This window comes from Catharus ustulatus, chromosome Z (genome assembly GCF_009819885.2).
Source record: "Catharus ustulatus isolate bCatUst1 chromosome Z, bCatUst1.pri.v2, whole genome shotgun sequence".
Classification (NCBI taxonomy): Eukaryota; Metazoa; Chordata; class Aves; order Passeriformes; family Turdidae; genus Catharus; species Catharus ustulatus.
The window spans coordinates 53,583,281-53,606,311 of record NC_046262.2 but is presented as its reverse complement, the minus strand read 5'-3'; the positions used below and the strand labels follow the sequence as shown (position 1 = coordinate 53,606,311).

The window sequence follows — 23,031 nt, the reverse complement described above, 5'->3', positions numbered from 1 at the left end:
TTTGTACAATACACAACGTTTGCAGTTCTTAATGACTATAGACTAAGAAAAATTGTAACTTGAAAGTAAGATGGTTTATGACAAATCACAGCTGTTTCTGTACCTAAAAAGCACTCATACCTTTTCCTAAATGTGTATTTATACTCATGTATCTAGCAGTTCCTGTAAGGCTCTTGTGTTCCCGATATGGTATGTGCTTCTTTGTTTCTGGATCTATGTACTCCTTTGCCAAACCAAAGTCTATAATGTGAATAATTTGCTGGGCTTTGTTTCCAGGTCGTCCTATTAAGAAGTTCTCAGGTTTTACATCTCTGTATATCAAGTTCTTTGAATGGACATACTCCATACGAGAAATCTTCAATCAAAGAAAAGAAAAACAGACAAGTAAGTTCAGTTTAAGCTTCAGGTTGCCACATTAAAATATGTTAGATGATAAATATCTTATATTGGCTTTATAAGAGACCACCCCTCCTAATACCTTCAGACCAAAGTGATAAATGCTCTTAACAAAGTCGCTCCCAGTTACAGTCAAGAAAAATTGTACACTTTTCTAATGCAGATACACCAACTGGCATACTGGAAACTTTCACAATGGACATTAGTCATGAATCTTGTACATAACAGAAGTTTTCACCACTCAGAACAGCCAGCACAAGTATGTTTTTTGTACATTAAAAGTAAAACCAGAAATCATGTCACCAAGCAGTAAGCAGCAAAATTTGAAATAGTTCTATTAAATATTAAAGATATAAGTGAGAGAAGCACTAAATGCTCATCACTATGCATAGAAAGTACATTTTAGGTGGACTACTTTCTATCAAGATTTCCATATTCAGAAAGGAACAGGAAGTATTAAACAATGCTGATCTTTGGACTTGTGAGGACTTGAACATTTAAAAAAAGAACTTGGTCATTTTGGCTGTAAATAAGTTCAATGTGTCTGTATGTCTGCGATCAGAGGCCTGTTACACAATTACAGTCATGTTTTAAACACCTACTTTTAATCATCACAGGTAAAAATATCATTATTAGGGAAGCAGAAATCTGGTAAACATGCATAGCCTTAACCATCCTTCTTTCCAAATCCACCCACCCTTAAATCAAAACGAAATAAGGAAATCTTCAAAAAAGAGAATAATTCTTCATTGAATAATTTTGTGTTATAATTTATGGAAGGATTTGAGGAATTTTTCATTTGTTTGCTTTCTTTTTTCTAAGAATGCCCAGGGTAAAACTATTTATATTATTTAGGAGTCCATAATATAACTGCACGGGTGGGCTAAAATTACAGTAATTTCACGATTATAAGCCGCACTTCCAGGTGTTGGCAACTTTTTGTTCTTTGTCCATATATAAGCCACATGTCCCGGTGTTGGTAACTGTCTTGAGTTACAAGAGTGTGATAAAAGGTATCTATTCTGTCACCATCTGTTGAGGGTGGGGGCAGTGATCCTTATCTCCGTGGGAGATATTTTGCTAATGCACCATCCATTGAAACCAGGCAGGGCATTGTTCTTTATCTTTTCACAACCCATCCTTCTTCCAGCGAGTCATTTTCTGTTAATGGCCCATTGAGTCCCACTGTGCGACTGATAAAATTAATTCATCCCATTGGAAGTTGCTCCAGCCAGGGGGAAGAGCCTAACATTTCTCACCAAGATAAAACAGAGGTTTTGGAACAGTAAGGGAGCCCCTTTCTCCTCTGGACTCCAGAGGAAAACCGGATTTCTCCTCATCACCACTGGACCTCCGTAGGGAAACTGCACCTTCTACAGGAGCACTGCTCCAACTGAATCACATCTGTCACTGCAGGAGGATGCAGCCACCATTTAATGGGACTGCTACCAACACCCTGCCTGACGGGGCATCAGGTTGTACTCTGACTTTGTCAGGGTTTGGGGTTTGTTTCTTTGTAGTACAGTAATTTCACAATCACAAGCCACACTGAGTATAAGCCGCACTTCCATGGTGTCGGCAATGTTGAGGTCTTTGTCCATATATATAAGACGCACTGGACTGTAAGCTGCACTTTTGTTCGCAGCAAGGATCTGTGTGCAACTTTCATAAAGTTGCCAAATGGTAACAGAATCGCGGGAACGCAGGGTTTAATGGTTCAGCCCTGCTCAGGGCAGCCACCAGGGACTGGCCCCAGGCCCGCTCACCGCTGTCGCTGGGAGGCAGGGGAGCAGCGTGCCTGGCCGATGCCATCAGGAAGAGGGAGAGGGGTGTGCCTGGTTGCTGCCACTGGGAGGAGGGAGAGGAGTGTCCCTGGTCACTGCTGCTGGGAGGAGGGAGAGGAGCATCCCTGGCTGGTGCCGCCGGGAGGAGGGAGAGGGGCGTGCCTGGCCATTGCCGCCAGGAGGAGGGAGAGGGGTGTGCCCAGCCGGTACCACCGCCATGCCCCCCAGGGCCGGGCAGCGTTGCCACTGCACTGCCATTGCCCCACTGCCTGGCACCGCTGCTGACTTGGACTTCCGGGTTGGGAAATTTCCAAAATTTATTCTTATATAAGTCTCTCCTGAATGTACGCCGCACTCTGGTTTTGGAGCAAAATTGTAGTCAAAATGGTGAGGGCTTGTAATTGTGAAATTACTGTATTTCTATTTTAATTTTCCCAGTAAAGAACTGTTATTCCTAATTCCCATATCTTTGCCTGAGAGTCCCTTGATTTCAAAATTATAATATTTTGGAGGGAGGGGGTTTACAGTCTCCATTTCAAAGACAAGTTCCTGCCCTTCTCAGCAGACACCTGTCCTCCAAACTAAAACAGCAACTTTTCGATAAGCCACACCTGATTATAAGCCGCACTTATGGGTTCGGACCAAAATTTTAGTCAAAATGGCGCGGCATATAATCGTGAAATTACTGTACTTTTCTTTCTTTAAGGTTTTCTTCTCTGAAAGAGTATGTTGCACTAAAATTCATGATTTTAGGCTGTGACGAGAACTCAGAAGACACAAGTAATTACATTCACGAACTGATTTGAAAAACCAGAACAAAGTAAATGAAAGTAGTGTAAGAGTATTCCTGCTTAAATTGTATCACATGCATTTCAAATAACACCAATACCAATTTAAAACATGAGAAGTGCAAATCTCCTAAGTAAGCATTTAATTCACTGAAGATTGATTTAGTTATTCTAGTGAACATTCAAATTAACATCTATTCTACTTACCAACTGTATGGCTATCATAAGAACGGTTTTAAGAGAAAATGTCCTACCACACAAGTCAAATAAATCTTCCAGACTAGGTCCAAGTAGTTCTAGCACCATAGCATTATATTTGCCACATGGGCCAAAATAATAAACCTGAGGTATTCCATCTGTAAAAGAAGATTACAGAGTAATAAGGGGTTAAATAAGATTAGCAAACATAGTAATAAAATTCCTACCCAATTCTGAGCTGATCTTAAGTTAAAAAGACATTTTTCACACAAAAGCAAAAATAAACCTCATAAAAACTACAAGTGAAAGACACAACAGGAATATTGAAGATAATTACAAAATACTTATAATACAGTTCATCACAAAATATTTACTGAAAATTAATTACAAATATCTAATGCAACTATTACACATCTGACTTGGAAAATATATCAATATTTTCATAAAAAATGAAAATTAGAACCTCTCTATTAAGTCTTGTAACCATAAATTGAAACAGGTTTTTAAAATGCTATGAAGAAACAAGGTCTTCTACAAAAAAAATACACTTAAACTTTTTAAATTAAGGCTATTCCTACCTTTAGGAATAAAATCACCTTATTAACTGGAGAAATAATTTTTAAAAATCAAGGAGATTAATGAACCCAAGAATTTAATGATACATTAAGTCTGGACTTCATAGTTTTAAATGAACACCTGCCTTAAGAAGACAAGCAATCCAGAAGTTTTAAAATATAAATAGTTAAAAGCCTTATGATCCAATGTTACTTTCACCTTTTTGTACAATATGCATTGTCTATTTAATTAAAAATAACTTGATATCATTGCTTCTACCCATCTTGTACTTTTTTACATGCACAGGACATCTTGCTCATTCAGCAGAATTTTGTTTACTTATGGAAGTTAGTTATTCCACATTTTTTGTTTTTTGTTCTTCAGTACATACCCTCTATTCTATTTATTCCAAATATTTAATACTCTGAAAATGTAGTCTTTTCATGAGAGCTTTTTCTACATTGTCCAGTGTTACCAGTGCACCATAAAGAAGCGCCAAACCTATTTTCAGAACACCTTAATGAAACACAGGATTTCACATTCATTCTCTGTAGGTCAAATATAATGCTAACTCTGTGTGTTTTCTGAAGTACATGAAGTTTTCAATTTTTCATACCTTTCTTTTCATACAATGTGTAGGGACACACTGAGGGCAAAAATTTGTAATTGTATTCACTACAGTTTTAGGTGAAAAAGAAAATTAAAAATACTGTTTTAGCAAAATTAACATGAAATGAATGCACCATTTTTAAGACATTTTTCACTAATCCCTTATCTTACAAATCAGAATATGTAAAGAAAAACCCCAAAAAATCCAGTTTAACTGTTCAGTTTTCAGAAGACTTGAGCTACAATTTGTTTTTCAATATGTATCATCACACTTATCTCTGTACTAATATACTTAAAATGCATAATCATACCCACTTTAGAAAGACTTCACAGGAGTAGCTTATTGACACTAAGGAAGAAGCATTGGTCCTAGTACATCCTGTATCAGAATATGATATGAGATAGTGTTCTTCAATTAAAAATACCATCCGGAATTATCACATAGATACCTAAAACACTTGATCTTGTGATTAGATGAGAATTCCAAAATGTCCCAAAACTGTGTTTAATGTGTAATAACTTCTGCAGTGTATATGGAGCATCCTGCCTAAAAAGCACTCTCTGTTCTTTTGCTTACATTCTTTCTCCACATCTCAATCTCCAGAAGTCAGAAAGAAACATGCTGCTAATAAAAAAATATGAAGCTTTCTCTTTCACTACAGAGAGATAAATGTAAGTTCTCTTATATAAACCTTTAAGAGAGATAAATGTAAGTTCTCTTATATAAACCTTTAAGAGATATTGGTTAAGTTAAAACCAAAGAAACTCTAATCTTTAGAAATTTAAGAAACCCCTATTTTGTTGACAAGATATTCCACTATTTATTATCAACTAGGAGGATGCATTTTATTTCCATTTTGAATTACTCTAGCTCAAACCACTGAAGCACAAAAGAAGGAAATACTCTGAGCTTTTAAGATGGACCTCAGTTGTCTTGCTGTGAATTTAAAGAAATCATTGGTCTGCGGTTTCTTGGTTAGTAATTAATTTGATTACCATTCAATCCTTTCTAATACCTTGACAGATCTTCTCCCCATCCTCAAAAATCCCTTTAAAAAAGTAGTACCCCTCCCCAATTACAAGCAGAATTCAATGCTTGTTGCACAAAAACACTCAAAGTTACCTATAACTTCCTTCTCTTTCATCAAAGAAGAAACTTATTTGTGGTCAAAAAAGTAGATTCACATACTCCCACTAAGTTACTTTAACATTTAAACATCTTTCCTTTCTAAGTTTAAAACTCTCAAAATAGAATCCTTTTTTTAGGTACAAGTCATACTTGCCTATCCCTAGATATTTATACTTGTTGACAAGTAAAACACTCATTTGAATGGGCTCAATTGACTAAAGCAATCCATAATACTTAGGTGACTGCCCTGTCATAAAACTGTACATTTATTTTAAGCCAGTATGATTTTAATTCTATTTTACTCTTGACAAAAATCAAAGAAGTCTTGACTTGAAAATTAACTATTTGAACATCACTTGGATTCCTATTTCTTCTATAAAAGTTAACATTCATTAGCCACCTAAAACATTACTGCTGTACACCTCTGGTCTCCAAAATCAAGTCCAAACACTCAAGAAGTACAGTAATTTCACAACTATAAGGCGCACCCTTTTGACTAAAATTTTGGTCCGAACCCAGAAGTGCGCCTTATATCGCAGAGCGCCTTATATACGGACAAAGTTCAGAAATGTGCCAACCTGGAAGTGCGAGCCATGAGCTGAGCTGCGAGGCGCAGCAGCCGCAGTAGCTGAGCTGTGAGCCGCGCCACGAGCCGAGCCTGCCGGCGCTGGGGGCGAGCAGGAGTGCCAGGGGCCATGGAGGGCACCTGGGGCTGCGTTTAAAGGTTACGTCAATCTGCGAAAAATGTTTGCAAATTGAGCACCTGCCAGTAAACCCCACGATCACGCAATTCCGTTACTAATTGGTTACTTTGTTGCACATGGATCCTTGCTGCAAAAAATAAAAATGTGCACCTTATAGTCCGGTGCACCTTATATGTGGACAAAGTTTGGAAATTTGCCAACACCCAGAAGTGCACCTTATACTCCGATGCACCTTATACTCATGAAATTACTGTACTTGACTATCCACTGGGAAGGGAGGTGGAGGACAAGGAGAGTCCCTTAAACCTGACATTTGTTTAACTTTCACTCAGAGTTCAGAAAGTTTTTTTTAAAGCTGACAGATCTGACTTCTTCTACAACGATGAAAGAATAAAAATATTAGAATAAAGAAAACATTGCTAGTAGATTAAGCTGTATCTGCCAAACCTCTTTAAAATAAAGAAAATACTAAGTTGTTTCTGCTTTGGGATCACTATCCATCTTGGTCATTGTCTTTCTCAAGAACTTCATCACTAAGCCTGATTTAAGCTTGAGACTGCTGTTAACTCCATTTATCTAGTGCAATATACGTGACTAGCACAAACACATTTATATCATTAGGAAAAAATTCCATCTATTTGCTTCAACATAAATACTACATCATAGCTTGAATTATTTTATGTGTGTCCTTGTTCAGGAAAAAAAATTTACTTGATAAACTGACAGCAGAGAGAGTCAAAGGAATATGTGATCCACAGGTCAATGGCAATACCATTTGCACTTAACCTCATTCATTACTGACTTAATTTTGAGCGGTAACTTGGCAAAAAGTCTCTATACAATGCAATCTAAATTTGTAAAGCTATTAAGCTAGTAAGTAGCTTTCCAGTGTTTTTCAGTTTCTTGTAGTATCAATTTCCTTTCAGAGCTTTCTCTAGATTGATGGTATCTGCATTATATCCTATTGCATACAGTCTATTAAATCAGACACATAAATGCCAGCCAAACATACAAGACTGCTCTTGCAGATCATGGTGTTGTGTATTCAGCTTCCTACACCCCACTGCCTATTATATGTTGTGTTAATTTTCCTATGTGGCAACTCACTGGACACAAGTCAATACTTGGAACTAGTTGGAAGATTTGCAGTAACAGTTGTCTTTCACAGCACGTTCATACTGGTACTCTTGTCAAGGATACAAATCAACAAACTGCCACAAACACAAGTATTCCCTAGTCAGTCTACAGAGTCTGGTTTGAATCCTCTCAAAGGAAGTGATTATAAAACTCAGGGTAGTGTGTTCTAACTTGGACCAAAGCAGCATAAACAGAAGGTCACAGAGTCTCAGGAAACATAGCACCTTAATACTACTGAAATCATGATCATGAATCATGAAACTCTAAACATCAAATGAGACACTGTATCACCCAACACCTAGACGACATCTCTTACTTACAAATATAAGAATATGTTTGCAAAAAGAAGAAACAGTAATAAAATAATTAGATCTATTTCAAAGGGAAAATTTTCTTTAGTTATTTACATTACTAAAACAGAATTAGAGATGCATTTTATTGTAATCATTATTAAATCAAATATCTATTTATCTAACATTCACTTTCTTCAGTGACCTATATTATCAAGCTTCCTTTCACAATTACAGCTATATATTGTATGCCCCACAGTGTCCACAATCTCTGAAATCTGTGTGATGCCACAACACAAAACCAGTATGTTGTATACTTCTGTATACAACCAGGTTTTTTATGGCCAGTAACTACTGTTTCTCATAAACATTATCCTATAACTCTATTATGCAGCTATCATTCTTACCAGATCTCTTGCACTTCTTCGAGGGGAAAAGATTGCTTTAAATTCAGAAAATCCTGTACATGTCCTTAAGCTAAATCCTTGAAAAGGACTGGCATAAAACAAGAAAAGCTGCAAACAACGTATTTATAATTTTTGTTGAACTACACTTAAAAAATAAATTAGGTAACATCATTTATTGACATAAACATAAATATTAGCATATTCACATTAATAATTGAGCACCTCAACCCTCCTATTAAAGGAAGCATATCAGCAGCAAAAACTGAAAACCAAGGTAGTTTTCCCTAAACACCTCACAACCCAACTGCAGCAGTCATCAGTACACAGATTAAGAGTGCTTATGAACAGATTCCTCTTTAGTCAAGAGATTCCACATTTGATTCAGTTTAAGTGCTCCAACACTACATTCTTAAATTAAGCTTAGAGCTTTATTTTCTAAGATCACCTGCAATTTTTTTTAACTTAATATCGATTGCCAACCACTACAACTAACTGCTTACTGTTTATTCCCCAGCATAATAATGCCTGCCAGTCAAATCAGAATTGAAGTAACAAAGCAGGACAGCATGACTGAAAAAATCTAAAGGACAGCTGTCAGTTTAAGAGTAAATTCACAGCTACCTACCTAGAAGTATAGTTCAAAGCAATATTCATAAGAAGTTACTAATAAAACTCACTTTGCATATATACTGACTGATGGCTAGCAAGACGTATAGAAAGAATATGAAGTGAAACAACTCAGACATATCTGTAAGACCTGAAAAAATGTTATTTAAATATGTAAACTTCAACTACCATGAACTGACTTACTTGCTAACTCTGTAGTTTACAGTTAGACATTTGTCTTCAATTTACATTGTCCTTACATAAAACGCAACACGCTTGTTTTAAAAATCAAATTACACTTTAAAATCTGAAGCTTCAGTAAATTACTGCTGCTTTGACTAAGTAGTGGGAACTTTCAATTAATATAGCTGCACGTTATATCTGAGAATTCTTGTAAAATTTTCATTTCAAACTCACTTCAAATCTTCACAAATTTCATAATGTTTATCCTTTAATAGCAGCAAGACACCAATCCCAAAATATTTTGAAAAATACAGAGTAAGTTATTTTAAATTGCTTCTAGAAGATCCATGAACACAATCACCTGACAATCTAGCTGTAGTGGTTTGCTTCTAGCACTACACTCAAGGAGACATGCTATTGAGACACTTCCTCATGGAATGACAGAACATCAATCTAATAAAGTACATTAAAGTCTACCAACTGAGAAAGAAATTAAGAATTATTACACCAAAATTTTTGTCTTGGGAGGAGTTATAGCAGAACACAGATGCTGATACACCACAACGAAATCATGCTGGACTACCTCTGCTCCGAGAGGCTAAAGTGGAAGGCAAGGTGGTTATGGCTTGGATAGGATGAACCAGAGATGGTATCACTAGCAATCTGACATCCCATCGCCTCCTCCCAGTGGGTCACAGTGACAGTGAAAGTCACCTGTAACTATCTTAAATACAAAAGATAGCTTGTCTTTCACTGGCAAAATCTGCTTCATGGATTCCATATCCTGAATAGAAAAAAAAAAAAAAAAAACAACCAAACAACAACAAAAAAAAAAACAAACCAAAAAACACCGAATAGCTGTCACTGAACATTCTGATCTCGCACAAACCAGTTAAAGTTGGCCTGAACTGAAATAAAATGACGGAAGTACATTTTCTCACCTTAAATATTTGCATGTTTACCCAGAGGAAAAAGCACTGAACACTGAAGTACGGAACCTCATTCTTGGCCTTCAGCCCATAAAACTCATTTCCAATACAAAAAAGAAAACTCTAAACATCAATGTCTAACCTACAAGCCCACATTAAACTGCATATAAGGTACCGCGTAACAAAGTAGAGTTCTTCCCTTAAGGTACTCTGCCACCCTCAAAATCAGAAATTCAAAGTATTTCAAACTCACTTTGCTACATTCCCAAACCAAAATGTAATTATCTATCTGGCAAATCCTGACATGCTCTAAATGCTAAAATAGATATTCTGCTGAGCTTGACTTGAAAATGGTGAGCAGACTCCACTTACTGTATGGTAATATTTCTGTATCTTCCAGGACCACATCATGCCCACACTGAAATCTTCCTGAATCACTAATTCAACAGTAATTATGTCATTACAGCTGTCCAAGTACTATGATTCCTTTGTGTCAAAGGCAGGTTCCAAAACTGAAAATTGTATTTTCAGATAGCAATACAGAGCACATCATATGAATAGTGGTACCAAATCACAATGATTCAGGTACAGAATGCAATACCTAGCACTCATTTCACAATGGCCATGACCTTCATAAATACAACACCTTTTTCCACTGTAGACAAATATATCCTATACATTGACTGGTCAATAGTAGTAACTGTAAGAAAAGTGTCAGGCTTCCAGTTTTTCAGGTCGGAGTGTTAACTCGATCTCAGCTAAAAGAACAGATGTACAACAGCTAAGGAAAACAAAACCTGATTTACAATACTGAGCATCTGCCTTGTCTGAAATAATAATACAGCAGTTTCACCAGTAGATAATCCACTGCTGAACAGATCTGTGACCCCAAAAACGACCTCAAATGAAAAAAATAACATTTAATAATGGATACCCCTCGCTGCTATAAACAAGAACCTTCCTGAGTAACTCTGCTCTTAACAGCATTACTAACAGTTCCACTAAGTCACTTTAATCAGCAGAAACTGCTTGCTATTCTTTTGCTCCACGTGTCAGGTAAGTACAAAAGAGTTCTCATTCACTTGAAAGGCTCCCAGTCATTATGATAATGACCCATTTATTAAGAGAGGTTAGAAAAATCAGGCAATGAAAGCTGCATAGTTTTTGCACTCTTCAGCACATAAAAACACATAACTTCTTTCATTTATAGACTCCTTTTCGCAAAAGGAAACTAAACTATACTGTAAATACCTATCTGTCAGTTAAACTACAGCACAGCACATGAAATACACCTACACCTTATCTTTTAATCATGCAAAGAAGGGCTGATAGCATAAAAGATGAAATTTAAAAAAAAAAAACAATAAAAAGTAAAAAACAGCTTTCTATGAATTCCAAAAGCCTCAGAGCAATTTTAGGTAAGAGTTTAGGAATCATTTTATTTGGAGTACTGTACTTAGGATAGTGCAGCAGTTTTTCTTATAACTCATACTGGTTTATTAAGAAAATATGCATTAAACAAAAATTATTAAAAGCAAAGGTATTCTAAATTCCATCCATATGTTTTCCTTATTCAATTGACTAAAACTTCTGCATGCTGACTAATGATCTCAAAATTCTTGAGGAAAACACCCTCAGTAGTAACTGAATTACAAATTTATCAGAGAAAAGTAAAAGTAATTTTCATTAAAATCTCTATTCGTATATGAAACCTAAATGAAAGATAAATAATGATGAGACTAAAATAAGCCACATCATTAAACTAATTTTAAAAGTTGCTTTTAATAAGTTTAAGAATTATTCCCCTAAAAAACTAAAAGCATTTCAAAAAGCCCAAAAGCACTGAAAGCATTTCCTCTTTACGAAAGATTCTTCACATTTTTTTTGCTGACAAACACCTACATGTTACTGCACATTCACAGGCATTTGAAAGAGCATATTTAAGAGTAAAGTTACAGCTAAACCTTCTTTATTAGCAAATCCTCTCCAAAAGAATACAGTTTTGAAATGTTAATTTTTATTCATACAAGATAAAACCACCTTTTGTTAAATACAAAGAAGTAATACTCTCAGGTCCAAAGTCCCATGTATAAAAACTGCACATCTATCATATTTCATGCCTATTTTCTCCTTGTTCTCTCAATGAGCAGAACTATAAAAGAACCCTCTGATCTTTTGTTCAGACAAGAGTGCCTTCCATCTTCATGGCATTCAAGACACAAAACATTTTGCATAACTTAGCATAGAGATTAATAATACAAATATATATATTAAAAAAAAACCCAGGCTACAAGATCATTAAAAAACCAAGAAAAAAAGGATACTATTAAAAAAACCAAACAGATTTAGTAGACAAACACTGGCTGCAGATAAGCAAATACCAAGAAAACCTACAATTTCAAAATGCTACTCCTTTCATCAAGGATGGCTACTAGACCAAAGGAAGTACAAAGATGCTCTGTTAAAAAGGGTCTGAAACTAACATAATCTGTAATCACAATAACATTTGCTTTATTTGCTTTCAAGACAATATTGCCAGAAAATAACCTAATTTTCTTCTAGAAGTATTAATTCACATGTCATTGCTTCTCCCTCTTTCTCCTGCCACCTCCAAGTCAAGATGGATTTCACAGGGCCTACAGGAATTTTATCACTTAAGCTTCAGGTTGTTTCACACTAAGTGCAAGTCAATTTGTAGCATAAACTGTTGAAATTGTAATTCTTATTTGTGAAAATCATGGGATTTTTACAGAAAATAATGGCTCTGCTTACAAGACTGGGAAGGAGTACTGGGAGTACAATCATCTTTCCAACCACTGCTTCTGAAACCATAGTTTAGTAGTCACTATTAATATACAGGCATACATCTGAATGTGAGGAGAACAAGGAGAAATGCAATTTAGCACAACTAAATGCAAAATACACAGTCCACATAGTTATAAAGCTATCATCCAAATTACTACAAGTTCATGCGAATAAACAAAAACAACTATGGAAAAGACCACTTCATTGTAAGAAAGCCTGCAAATGTGGATTTTAAGAAGCTTAAAAGACGGAAAGCTTCAGACAACTGAAACTCCTAGTATGGTGTGTAATTGTGTATCAAAGCAACCCTCTATCTTCACAATTACTATATTTCAAATTTCTTCCAGCAATGGCAGCTATTTTTATATCTCCTAGGACAGACTCTCCTGCAACTTGCATACTGAAGATCACTTCCTTCAATCTATTCTCCCTCTGATCAAAGTACCACCACTGCCAATAAAGCAACACTGTTTATATAGATAGACCTCGTGTAAGTTAGTTTTTTTTAGTATCTCCTGTTTCACATAGGAGGTTTACATACTTGCTTTCTGAATTGTTTGGCAAATCAGTTTTCCAATGTTATGTTTTCAACTGTTCATGAGATAAAATTACTCAAATCTATGCTTGACAGTAAACATGCATGTCATGAAAAATCAGTAAACTAAAACTAATTGTCACAGATTACACGAGAACAGAAACTACATAATATTGCAACTTGTCTTCTGAAAATCATAGGCTGTGTAATTTCCCCAGCTTCAGGGTCCAGCTCCTAAAACTATAAAGACATTTCTGCCAGAAGATAAGGAATCAGGAATCTTTTTTTAAATTCTAGATAGACAGGAACAAGAAAATTATTTTCTTCATAATGAGCCTTTGCCACAAAACCCATTAAAATAAGCCTCAAGTAAAGTTCGTGAGCAAGGCTCACACAAAGGAGCTTTCAAGGTTCTGTCCTGGGAGAGGCTTTCACTTTTGAATAAAAGCAGGTTATTGAAAAAACAAAGGAGGTCTATAACAAAGTTCTTCATAAATATTGATGATGGTTAGTAAGTCACCAGCTCTATCTTTGAATTTTCACCCTAAAGGTCACTCCATCTTCATGCAAAGAATCAGAGGTGACTCTCCCTTTCAGTACTTCAACAAGGCATCAGAGAAAGAGATAAAAGTTGTTACTACCAGCAAACATGGTTAAGAAGACTGAATGATATCTGAAGCAGAGCAGAATATGACTTGACTATGTTCTTACAGTAAACACAGTTCCCAATCTTATTCGGTAAATAAAAAGGTAAACATAGTTACACTCACAAAGACATTTTCCCAAGAAATATGACTATAATGGTTTCTACTTCTGAGAAGCACTGCCTAATTTCTGCACTCTGAACTAGAAATTACAGCTTTATTCTCACCTCCACTACACAATTCCTTTGCAATTTTACATAGTTACACCTCTATATTCACAGATAGGTAATGCACCTAACTTGTGGGCTGTCATATCCCATTAGTTAAGCACTTAAGATTTCAGCTTTCTACTCATTAGCTATCTCACAAAGCTAGCATAAAATACGCTGACAATATTTAACTACTTACAAAAAAAACCCCATATGTCATACTCTCATTATGTTCTCCAAACAGTAAATACAAAGATTCTAAATTTTAACTACCTACCTGCAACTTTCTTTTCCATCTAGGAAGAGAAATTGGCAATGCTGTGTTTTGCCAAAAGAAATCTCTAAAAACTCCTAGTTGCAAAGCATTCCTAGTACAGCAGTAAAAAAGTCTGTATCAATTGAACATACTAGAAACCTTGTTTCACCAGATAAAGTTTTCAAAAGAGCATGAAATTTTGAAAGCTACCTGAGAAACAGTATCAGTTTCCATCCAGTCAGTGTAGCAATGAGCACATGATCCCGAATTTTAAGGAAAAAGGGGGAAATAGTAATTAAAAAGTATTAAAATTAATCATAACACACACACATTCAAGGTAACAAAATCTAAGTGGTATGGGCATGCTCATTGTGTATTTCATTTTGGAAACAACTTTTCATACTAAGTAGGATTTTACTGCAGTTTAAGCACAACTAAAATCACTGTTACAGATTCCAGGCTGCCTTTGCTAAAAAGCCCCTGAACACTGTTAATAGCCCACTCATAAAATAAACTTCAACATTAGTAAAGAAATTGGAAAAATAGTTAATCTCATTACCTACTCTAGGAATGATTTCAAGGAAAAGATGTCAAAAGACTTCTTTTTCCTAAGTTATAGCTGATTTAGAGTATCTATACTCACTTTACTGGAGTAAGAAACTGCACATCTTCCTAACTGACTATATGCGATTTTGTGAAAGGCATCAAAATATGAGAAGTTTTAGGTATCATTCACCTATCAAAACAAAAGGTGACAATTGGATCATTCAGGCGACCACCAGAGTACTTCTGGGTATAAAAGCACCAAGGGGAGTGAAGTCAGAAGTTCAAATATTAAGCTGCATTAAACTTCATTAAACTTTTCCTAGAGGTATTTGAAAGGTTTAAAACTAGTAAGTGAAGTGAAACAAAACTGAATCTGAAGCTATTTAAATATCACATCAACTTTCATTCAAAATACATAGATTAGCAGTTTGGAGGTCTACAGTATTTTTACAAAGAGTTGTACTGGGAATAGTCTAAGATTACCTAGTTTAAGGTATACCTGCATGCAGACAAATGCTATGATAGGTAGGATTTATTAAATAATCAGACTTCATAGATACACTTTATAGAGTAGAAAAAAACGTTAGAAGACTGGAATTTATACATTAATCCACTAACTCCTGGGGCTTTTTTCTGCTTTATGCAGTTAGTAACACTTTATTAAATAGATTTATACCTCTAAACCAGAAAACTTCAGCCAAAAATTGACCCTGGATTACATCACAGTAAAATGCATTACACTGCTTTTTACCTCCAGATCCTAGCTGCTTGTAGAATCTGTATTCCAAATGTAGCTGTGGTGCTCTCGACTTCATTGGCTCCTGATTTAAAAAAAAAACAACATTTAAAACAAAGACTAAAAACTAATACACTAATCTATTACCAGCAAAACTAGCCCTACTGGTTCCAAGCCAAAAAGAAAGTTTGAATCTTTCTTCTGAAATGTCTGGTAATTAAGAAACAGAGAAAACTAAAACCTCCCTCAGGTGAGACCAGTGCATATTTACATCTTGTATTGCTCCACCAGACCAGAGTTCAACATGCAAACCAAATAACAGACACATGATGGAATAGTTAAAAAACAGTATGTTTCTCCAAAGCACATGGATGGTATGTCCCACATTTCTCAGGAAGTGGCATTAATTTGCAGCTTAACAGATTGAAAGGAACCTCCAATTACGTAATACACCGCAGATCTTTACAGAAATGAAGTCTCATGATAGGATCTTCATACAAAATACTAAATCCTTCCACCAAATAGTAACTGCTTAGCAGAAATCAAGTATCACCATTCTAAATTATAAATCCAAAACAAGCAAAAAAAAGCCCCAGAATAAGTTTGCAGTTTATTCATATTAATGAAATCTTATTTCTGTGTTGAACATGTCAGTGTGTCAGGGTCATGCAGAATGAAATGAAGTGACTTTAAATTAAGAAGAGGAACATACATGCAGCCTAAATGGAAACCCAAACTTCTTGAGTATCTCCCTTTGCAAGGAAAATGTTCTTTAGCACCAGATTCATGAAGTAATTTCCTACAGCACCTTTTAGAAGACATGCCTTGTTTCTTGTGATATGCAACATGACCTTAAGATTAAGCTCCACCAGGGGAGGTTTAGGTTGGACATCAGGAGGAATTTCTTCACAGGAAGGGTGCTTAGACATTGGAATGGACTTCCCAGTGAGGTGGTGGAGTCATCATCCCTGGAGGCGTTAAAGGAAAGACTGGCCACAACACTGAGTGACATGCTGACATAGTGGTCTTCAGTCAGAGGTTATATTTAATGCTCTCTGAGGTCTATTCCAGCCTAATCCATGATGTGATCTTCCAACACATTAGTGATAACTTGAAAATTAACTCTGTTACTATTAGAACTGCAGCACATAGTAACTATCAATACAGTTATCAGCAATAAAACTGATACTGCTGAACATCAATTTTCAGGAAAAGTTTGGGCAAAATGCTCATCTTCTTCCACACACCATCACCTTAAGAAGGTACAAGTTTACAAACCTGTGTTGTTTTTCAGTGTCACATTCAGGGCTTAAAAACTATGAGCCAATGTGCAAGAACGAGAAATTTAGTCTTCTTCCTCAACTCATCTCCCTTCAAGACTTAGTTCTTTCCAATTCCTGCTAAAGTGCCCACTAATGCATTTTATCTTGCCAGGATGCCAAAGGTGGATGCCTAAAAGTAACAGTAATGTAACAGTTTCCACAAAAAACTAAGAGGATTTACTCTAGGTTCTTTACACTCCAGAGCAACCAGCATAACCAAACATTGCATTCTTTGCAAGAACGTGAGAAGCAAGCATGAATTTTCTAAAATAAACAAGGGTTTATTATTTAAAAGATTAATTTTGAGCAAGACTAACTGGGCCACCAAAGGCCTAGTTACAGTTTATGAGAAGGAAATTTATGGTAAAGAACCATAAGTACCAGGGAAGAGAGCTATTCCCTAAAAAAAAAACCACTTTAGTGTAAACATGAGTCAAAGCAAATCAGCACAGCTATCAACCTTTAGTACTCAGCTTTCAGAGGTATGAGGAAACTCACTATGAAGTGTTTGAAATATTTTAACATTTTAGGAAACAACACAAATTTAGCAATTAGTTTGCTTGTAGTATACAAGTCTGTTAGCTATAAAATACACCATGTTCTATATAATTCCTAATTAAAACTTATGATTCTGCCAGCTAAGAAGAAAATATTTTAGTCCACAAAACTCTGCATGTCTGCTGCTTATACTAACACAGGCTTACAGGAAGTTTAAATTTGTTCAATTATACAGTTCTGTCTCAACTGATGGTACATTAACAACTTAACCCCTCATGGTTATAACATGGCCCCATTAGAAGGATGAAAAACTGCTTCTATGTATTAAATTTACAGGACTAGATTTAAAAAAAAAAATCTAGGTAAAAGAAATAGTTTCTATTTCTGACATACACACAGCCTCTTTTTCATGAATGCTGCTTGTCCCAGCCATCAACAGAAAACAGTCCTGATAAATCTCCAGAAGGAAGTGTTCTTAAACAATCAAACACATCTACTGAACTACTACGCAGAGCCAAACACTGAAGCAAAACCTCATTCAGCAAAGAGACAATTAAACACTTTTATCCCTTTCAGTAAAAGTGAAAAAAATATGGCAATATGTACTTGTAGTTCATTCATTGAATGACAGCCTCTAGGAATTGTCTTATTTTTGTAAAAGGCTTAGATAACTTCCTGCCATTCCAAACATGCTAAGGGAACACATTATCTTGTTCAACAAAAGATTGTAAAAGGGTAAGCACAATAATCTCTTTGGATACAATTGTTTTATTTCTCACATTCCACTCCCATATTGTTAGTATGCAATACTGTTAGTATACATCCGATATTATTAGACTGCAGTAACTACACATAAATAAGAAAGGACAAGAAAAGATAAATCAAGACAAAACAATGTTAAATGTAATCTTTCATCATAATGTAAGAGTGAAGAATACACCACTGTATCTACAAATCTAAAAAGAAAATTCAGTAACAATTAAAGAAATGGTAAATCATAGTTCTTTGGTTCCACTAGTGTTTCGGTACATTTCACCATCTAAAAATAAGCTTGAGAATAAATAATTTTTCTAACATCATATTAATCCCTTGTGTGCCTTGAAGCCAACTTCTACTCTTGCCAAAATAAAGTAGCATATTTTTTTTACTTAAATAAGCCCAGGTCTTCACTGAAGCATCCTGAAAGAATTGTTCTGGGATCTGCAAAGCTCTGTATATAACCCTCCCCACACTACCTTTACCTTCATATCTAATTATTTCAAAGTTTCAAATTCTTCAAAACAAATTCTTTTCCAAGTAAAAGACTGCTTCTCTCCAAATGAGGGACACGCTGCCATCAAAGAATTAATGTGCAGCTTACTGAGCCTCAGTTACCTGAGTGACAGAAACAACCACTCCTTAGTTTTATCACGAAGGTTTTTACCTCCCTTTTTTCCTTTGTGGCATTCTTATACTTTCAAACAAAACAAAAAAGACACCTGAAATGTGAAATCTGTTTCAAGTACATTATGAACTCTTTTTACAATTATTTTTGTCCCACATGGAATACAATTAATAAAATACTACTCAGTTTTCAAGTTACTTCCTGTTAGAAAGAGTTTTGAAAAGGCAGTTTACCTAAACTATAAGGTTTGAAATGTTCAAAAAGTCTAATAACCCATACAAACACTCAGCTATTACCTACTTTTCATGGTTTCAGTAATTCAGTGAGAACTCATCTCACTTTACGTTCTGTGTCTGCTTTACACATTTGTAAGCCAAACAAAACCTATTTTCAGGAAAAAAATTCTTTAGAGGTAGGTTCTTGTTATACGAAAAGATTTGTCTATTAAACAGACTTTCACTAGATTTGAATTTACTACATATCCTAGAAGGATTCTGAAAAGGCATTACACTAAACAACAGTTATTCCTTAAAAACACAGAACAGAGAGGAAAAAAACCATTTCAACCTTGAAACAAAGTACAACTTTCTTTCCCCACACACCCCTCACTCATAATTTCAGCAATTCAAATCTCAGAGTGGACTAGTGACTCAGTGAATTAAAGATTACAGTTTAAAAGGCAGTGATGACTACTTTGTAACTTTCTGTCTTTCACCCAAAGAAAGAAACATCAATGCATTTCCAGAAGCAGTTCTGTAGAGGACTAGGTTTGTTTTGTGTCAAATATTCTGACTGTTATGACAGAAAAAGTGTGATTTTAACAAAGGGTCCCATGGAGATGGCGTAGTACTGTTCTGAGCCAGCATCCTGCTCCTGCTCAGTCCCCCACAACTGACTTCCCAGAGAAAGGCTCAAAGGGCTACCTGTGGATGTGCAAACAAAACAGCACGAAAAGTCTTGTTTACGTAAGAGGCAGCACCAGGTTAATTGTAAAAGGAAGCATATCGGGCCCTCTCATTCACTTTTTCCATATCTTTCCCTTTGTTTCACTATCCCAGCTCTGGATTACCCACACAGGAGGACCAACTGCAGAAATCTACAGATGGTGAACTTCTTTGCTCTTTCTTTTCCACCTTAATTTCTCTTTTGCCTGGGCAAAGCATGGCTGCCATATTTTTTACCCCTATATATATATTTACCCCATATTTTTTACCTACAAAATGAAGGGCTTATTAGCCAAAACCTTTTGAGTCTAATAGTGAGGGTTGCCACAATTACAACGACAGTACAATAAAGCACAAGAACTCCCCAGTGTGTGGTCTGGTGGCTTTGTTTAGACCTATAAGAATTTACAGTAAATATTACATTCCTACCAATGGCATCACAGACAGGAATCATGAGGCTGAGAAGGACTAAACAGCTCCTAAGCTATTTTTAGCTGGGATGGGCCCAGATATCTCCATCTCTGATGGGTACAGGATGGATCAGGAAGAGGGAGGACCCCAGGAAATGTCAAGCATGGATCCTGTTTCCATTATGGGAAAGTATGATCTATACTCATCTTCAAATGTGGAGTAGTATGTGTCATGCTGATAGAAATACAAAAGAATAAAAATATTAACGACTCCTTACTAAAATGTCTAGACAGAGAGCAAAAAGAGAGAGACATTTCTATAAAATTTGGTTTATTCTTTACAAAAAAGTTCATACAGAGAGCAAGATGAGACAGACTGTTTTTTACTAAATAGTTTAGATACCAAGAGAGACAAATTAATACAAAATTTGGTTGCAAAACATTTGCAAAAACATTTAAAAGTCTTGGTTGAGTCCTCATAAAAACATCTGTGAGATTAGCTGACCATTTATAGTGATGTTCAGATAGAGAGAAAAACAAAAGAGCAAAATTGGAATCTTTGCTGAGTATGGAAAGAGACTTTAACCAATTACTTCACCTTGAGCTCTGCAAGGCTACAGAGCAGGAGAAAATACTGAGAGATGTGTTGGGTACCACGGTAGGGATGAGAAGCTGGCCTTGAGAGAACAAGGACTTACACAAGCGTTCAGATAGGGAACTAATATGCGAACTTAAGAGGCAAGATTAGGCTGTTAGATTTTTTAGAAACAAAGACAATGACTCACTCACTAAAGAAATCAAAAGCAGTGAGGGATGAGGATGAGGAAAAGGTAAGGAATGTTGGGCAAGGAGACAAAGGTAGCTGAGGAAGAGGCTGAAGCCAGACAAGTGGCTATAGAAAAGACAGAACTGTAGGCAGCAGTTGCTGCAGAAAGAAGCTGCAGTAGCGGAGCCCAAGTGATACCGAGAATCTGAGGTTTTCATACAGGTAAATGATCCTTATAGTCCTAGTCCCTCATCCAGTGGGGTGCCAACCAGTTTCCCTCCTGGAAAGGGAAAGCAGACCTCAGGAGGTAGAGCTGCTTGCTGCTGAGAGCAATCAGGAAAAGAGGCTGAAGGCAGAGGGGTTGTTTGCTGTCAAGCACGGTTATACTGGCAGGCTTCAGGCACAGCTTCAGGATGTGTATGAGAAAATCTTTAACAAGGAATTGCAGGATGTAGAATCTGGATTCTGAACCACTTGGTAAAACTAGAACCAGAGATGATGGACACGGTCAGTAAACTGCTACAAAATAGTGCAGCGTAAGGTAACAAAAATATCAAAGTTATTGCAGGATAAGATACATGAGGAGAAGGAAGATGGTGTATATATACCCATCTCAAATATGGAGGTTTGGACTAACACAAGTGTAAGTTGTTAGTCCAGGCACAGGCGAAAACACACAGTTTTAAAGCAGTGGTTCAGGTTTTCACCCGAGCCCAATTCTACCCAGGGTGTCAATGGCAGCCATTTTACTGCTCCAGTGGTACAGGAATGGGTCATAGGAAACTGAATTATGTCTTTCACAAAAGGAAAGAGAGAGATCAAATTAAACTTAAGCACTACCCAGGACAATCAGTTTTAGCAGATTTTTTTCACTATTGGAGCAGTGACTTAAGAAGCCTGTCAGTAGATACTTGTGGATAAAGCCCATGATAAAGAGCATTGTATTCGCACTAGTGGATAGTAACTTCTTTTCAACTACTAGTTTAGGACAAGGCATTTTCCATTTGTCTTGTCCTACAAGAACTCTGACAAAGCAATGACTGATATTAAAATCAGGCATTTTGATTGCATGTTGCTGTTGTTTTATATCTGTACCTAGCACTACTGACCAGAGATGTTTCAGCAATGTGTCTTTTTACCCCCATGCTGTTAAACAACAACTATTGTAACAAGACTCCAACTTAGCTTGGGAGCTAATACAAGAATCTATAGACAATATGGAGGTCTAACAGCCAAGGGCTTTGTCTTACCATGCCCTGCTTTTCTCACAGGAAGGAATTACAGCAATTTCGCGATTATAAGCCACACCATTTTGACTAAAATTCTGGTCCAAACCCAAAGTCCAGCTTATAATCAGGTGTGGCTTATATATGGACAAAGAACGAAAAGTTGCTGACACCCAGAAATGTGGCTTATAATCAGGTGTGGCTTATAATTGTGAAATTACTGTAACATTCTTTCCATTGCCTGTAGGTTTGCTTGCCCGTGATTTTTACCACTTGTAACACTTGACCTGAAGACTGCCCCTGTACTTACTACAATTGTAATAGGACCAACACCCCATATATTTTTCAGTGTAGTACCTGATGGCAGGAATTGGCCTGCCACAAAGCCTCAAACAATTATCCTAAATCTTACTGACACTTATAATTGAAGAATGACAAAATATACAGCCCCTTTGGTGTTGGTTTGAAAGAGTTCAGAAGAAAAATCTTATTCCTAACAGTAGAATACCATGCTAGACGGAAATGCAGTGTCTGAATTCCTTTCCTGTGTCCTAACAATGTTCAATGTGACAACCCCTCAGAGATGGATGCAGCATTAGCATCCCATTATTGAACAAGCATTCCCTAGGATGAACAAGCACTACCCAGCCTCACCAAAGGGGAGTACTCTGTCACCATTCACAATGCTACAACTTCAACTGAAGAGGCCTGAGCAAAGAAGAAGGAAGCTGCTGACCAGACTGCTGAAAAATTCAAACACTGCAACCAAAGAACTGGTTCAATTAATCAAGCCTTGGATGACAGATTTCTTTTGTTTCTAAAATGTGGGGTGGCAAAAGTGACACAAATGGGGATTGTAATATTGATGGGATTTCTGATTTTAACGATGAGCACACAGATCCTATTTGCAACTACAATTAGTTGTATCCCGTCTTCTGTTTCCTCCCTCCAATACATAGAGATCATCACAGCCAAAGATAAGCCTTATGCCCAACCAATAGGAAGGAATGTCTGAGCCAATGGGTGCTGTGGAGG

At 36.3% G+C, this 23,031-nt stretch overlaps 1 protein-coding gene across 3 annotated transcripts in view; it reads right to left on the bottom strand.

Moving 5' to 3' along the window:
- Positions 1-23,031, bottom strand: part of CSNK1G3 (casein kinase 1 gamma 3) — a 79,478-nt gene that overhangs the window by 31,400 nt on the left and 25,047 nt on the right. For all 3 annotated transcript variants that reach the window (XM_033084808.1, XM_033084809.1, XM_033084810.1), the window contains exons 5-7: positions 15,462-15,531; positions 3,176-3,324; positions 121-355 (exon numbers count right to left, since the gene is read on the bottom strand). In XM_033084808.1, the coding sequence (XP_032940699.1) occupies positions 121-355; positions 3,176-3,324; positions 15,462-15,531 (454 nt within the window). The remainder of the gene's footprint in view (positions 1-120; positions 356-3,175; positions 3,325-15,461; positions 15,532-23,031) is intronic.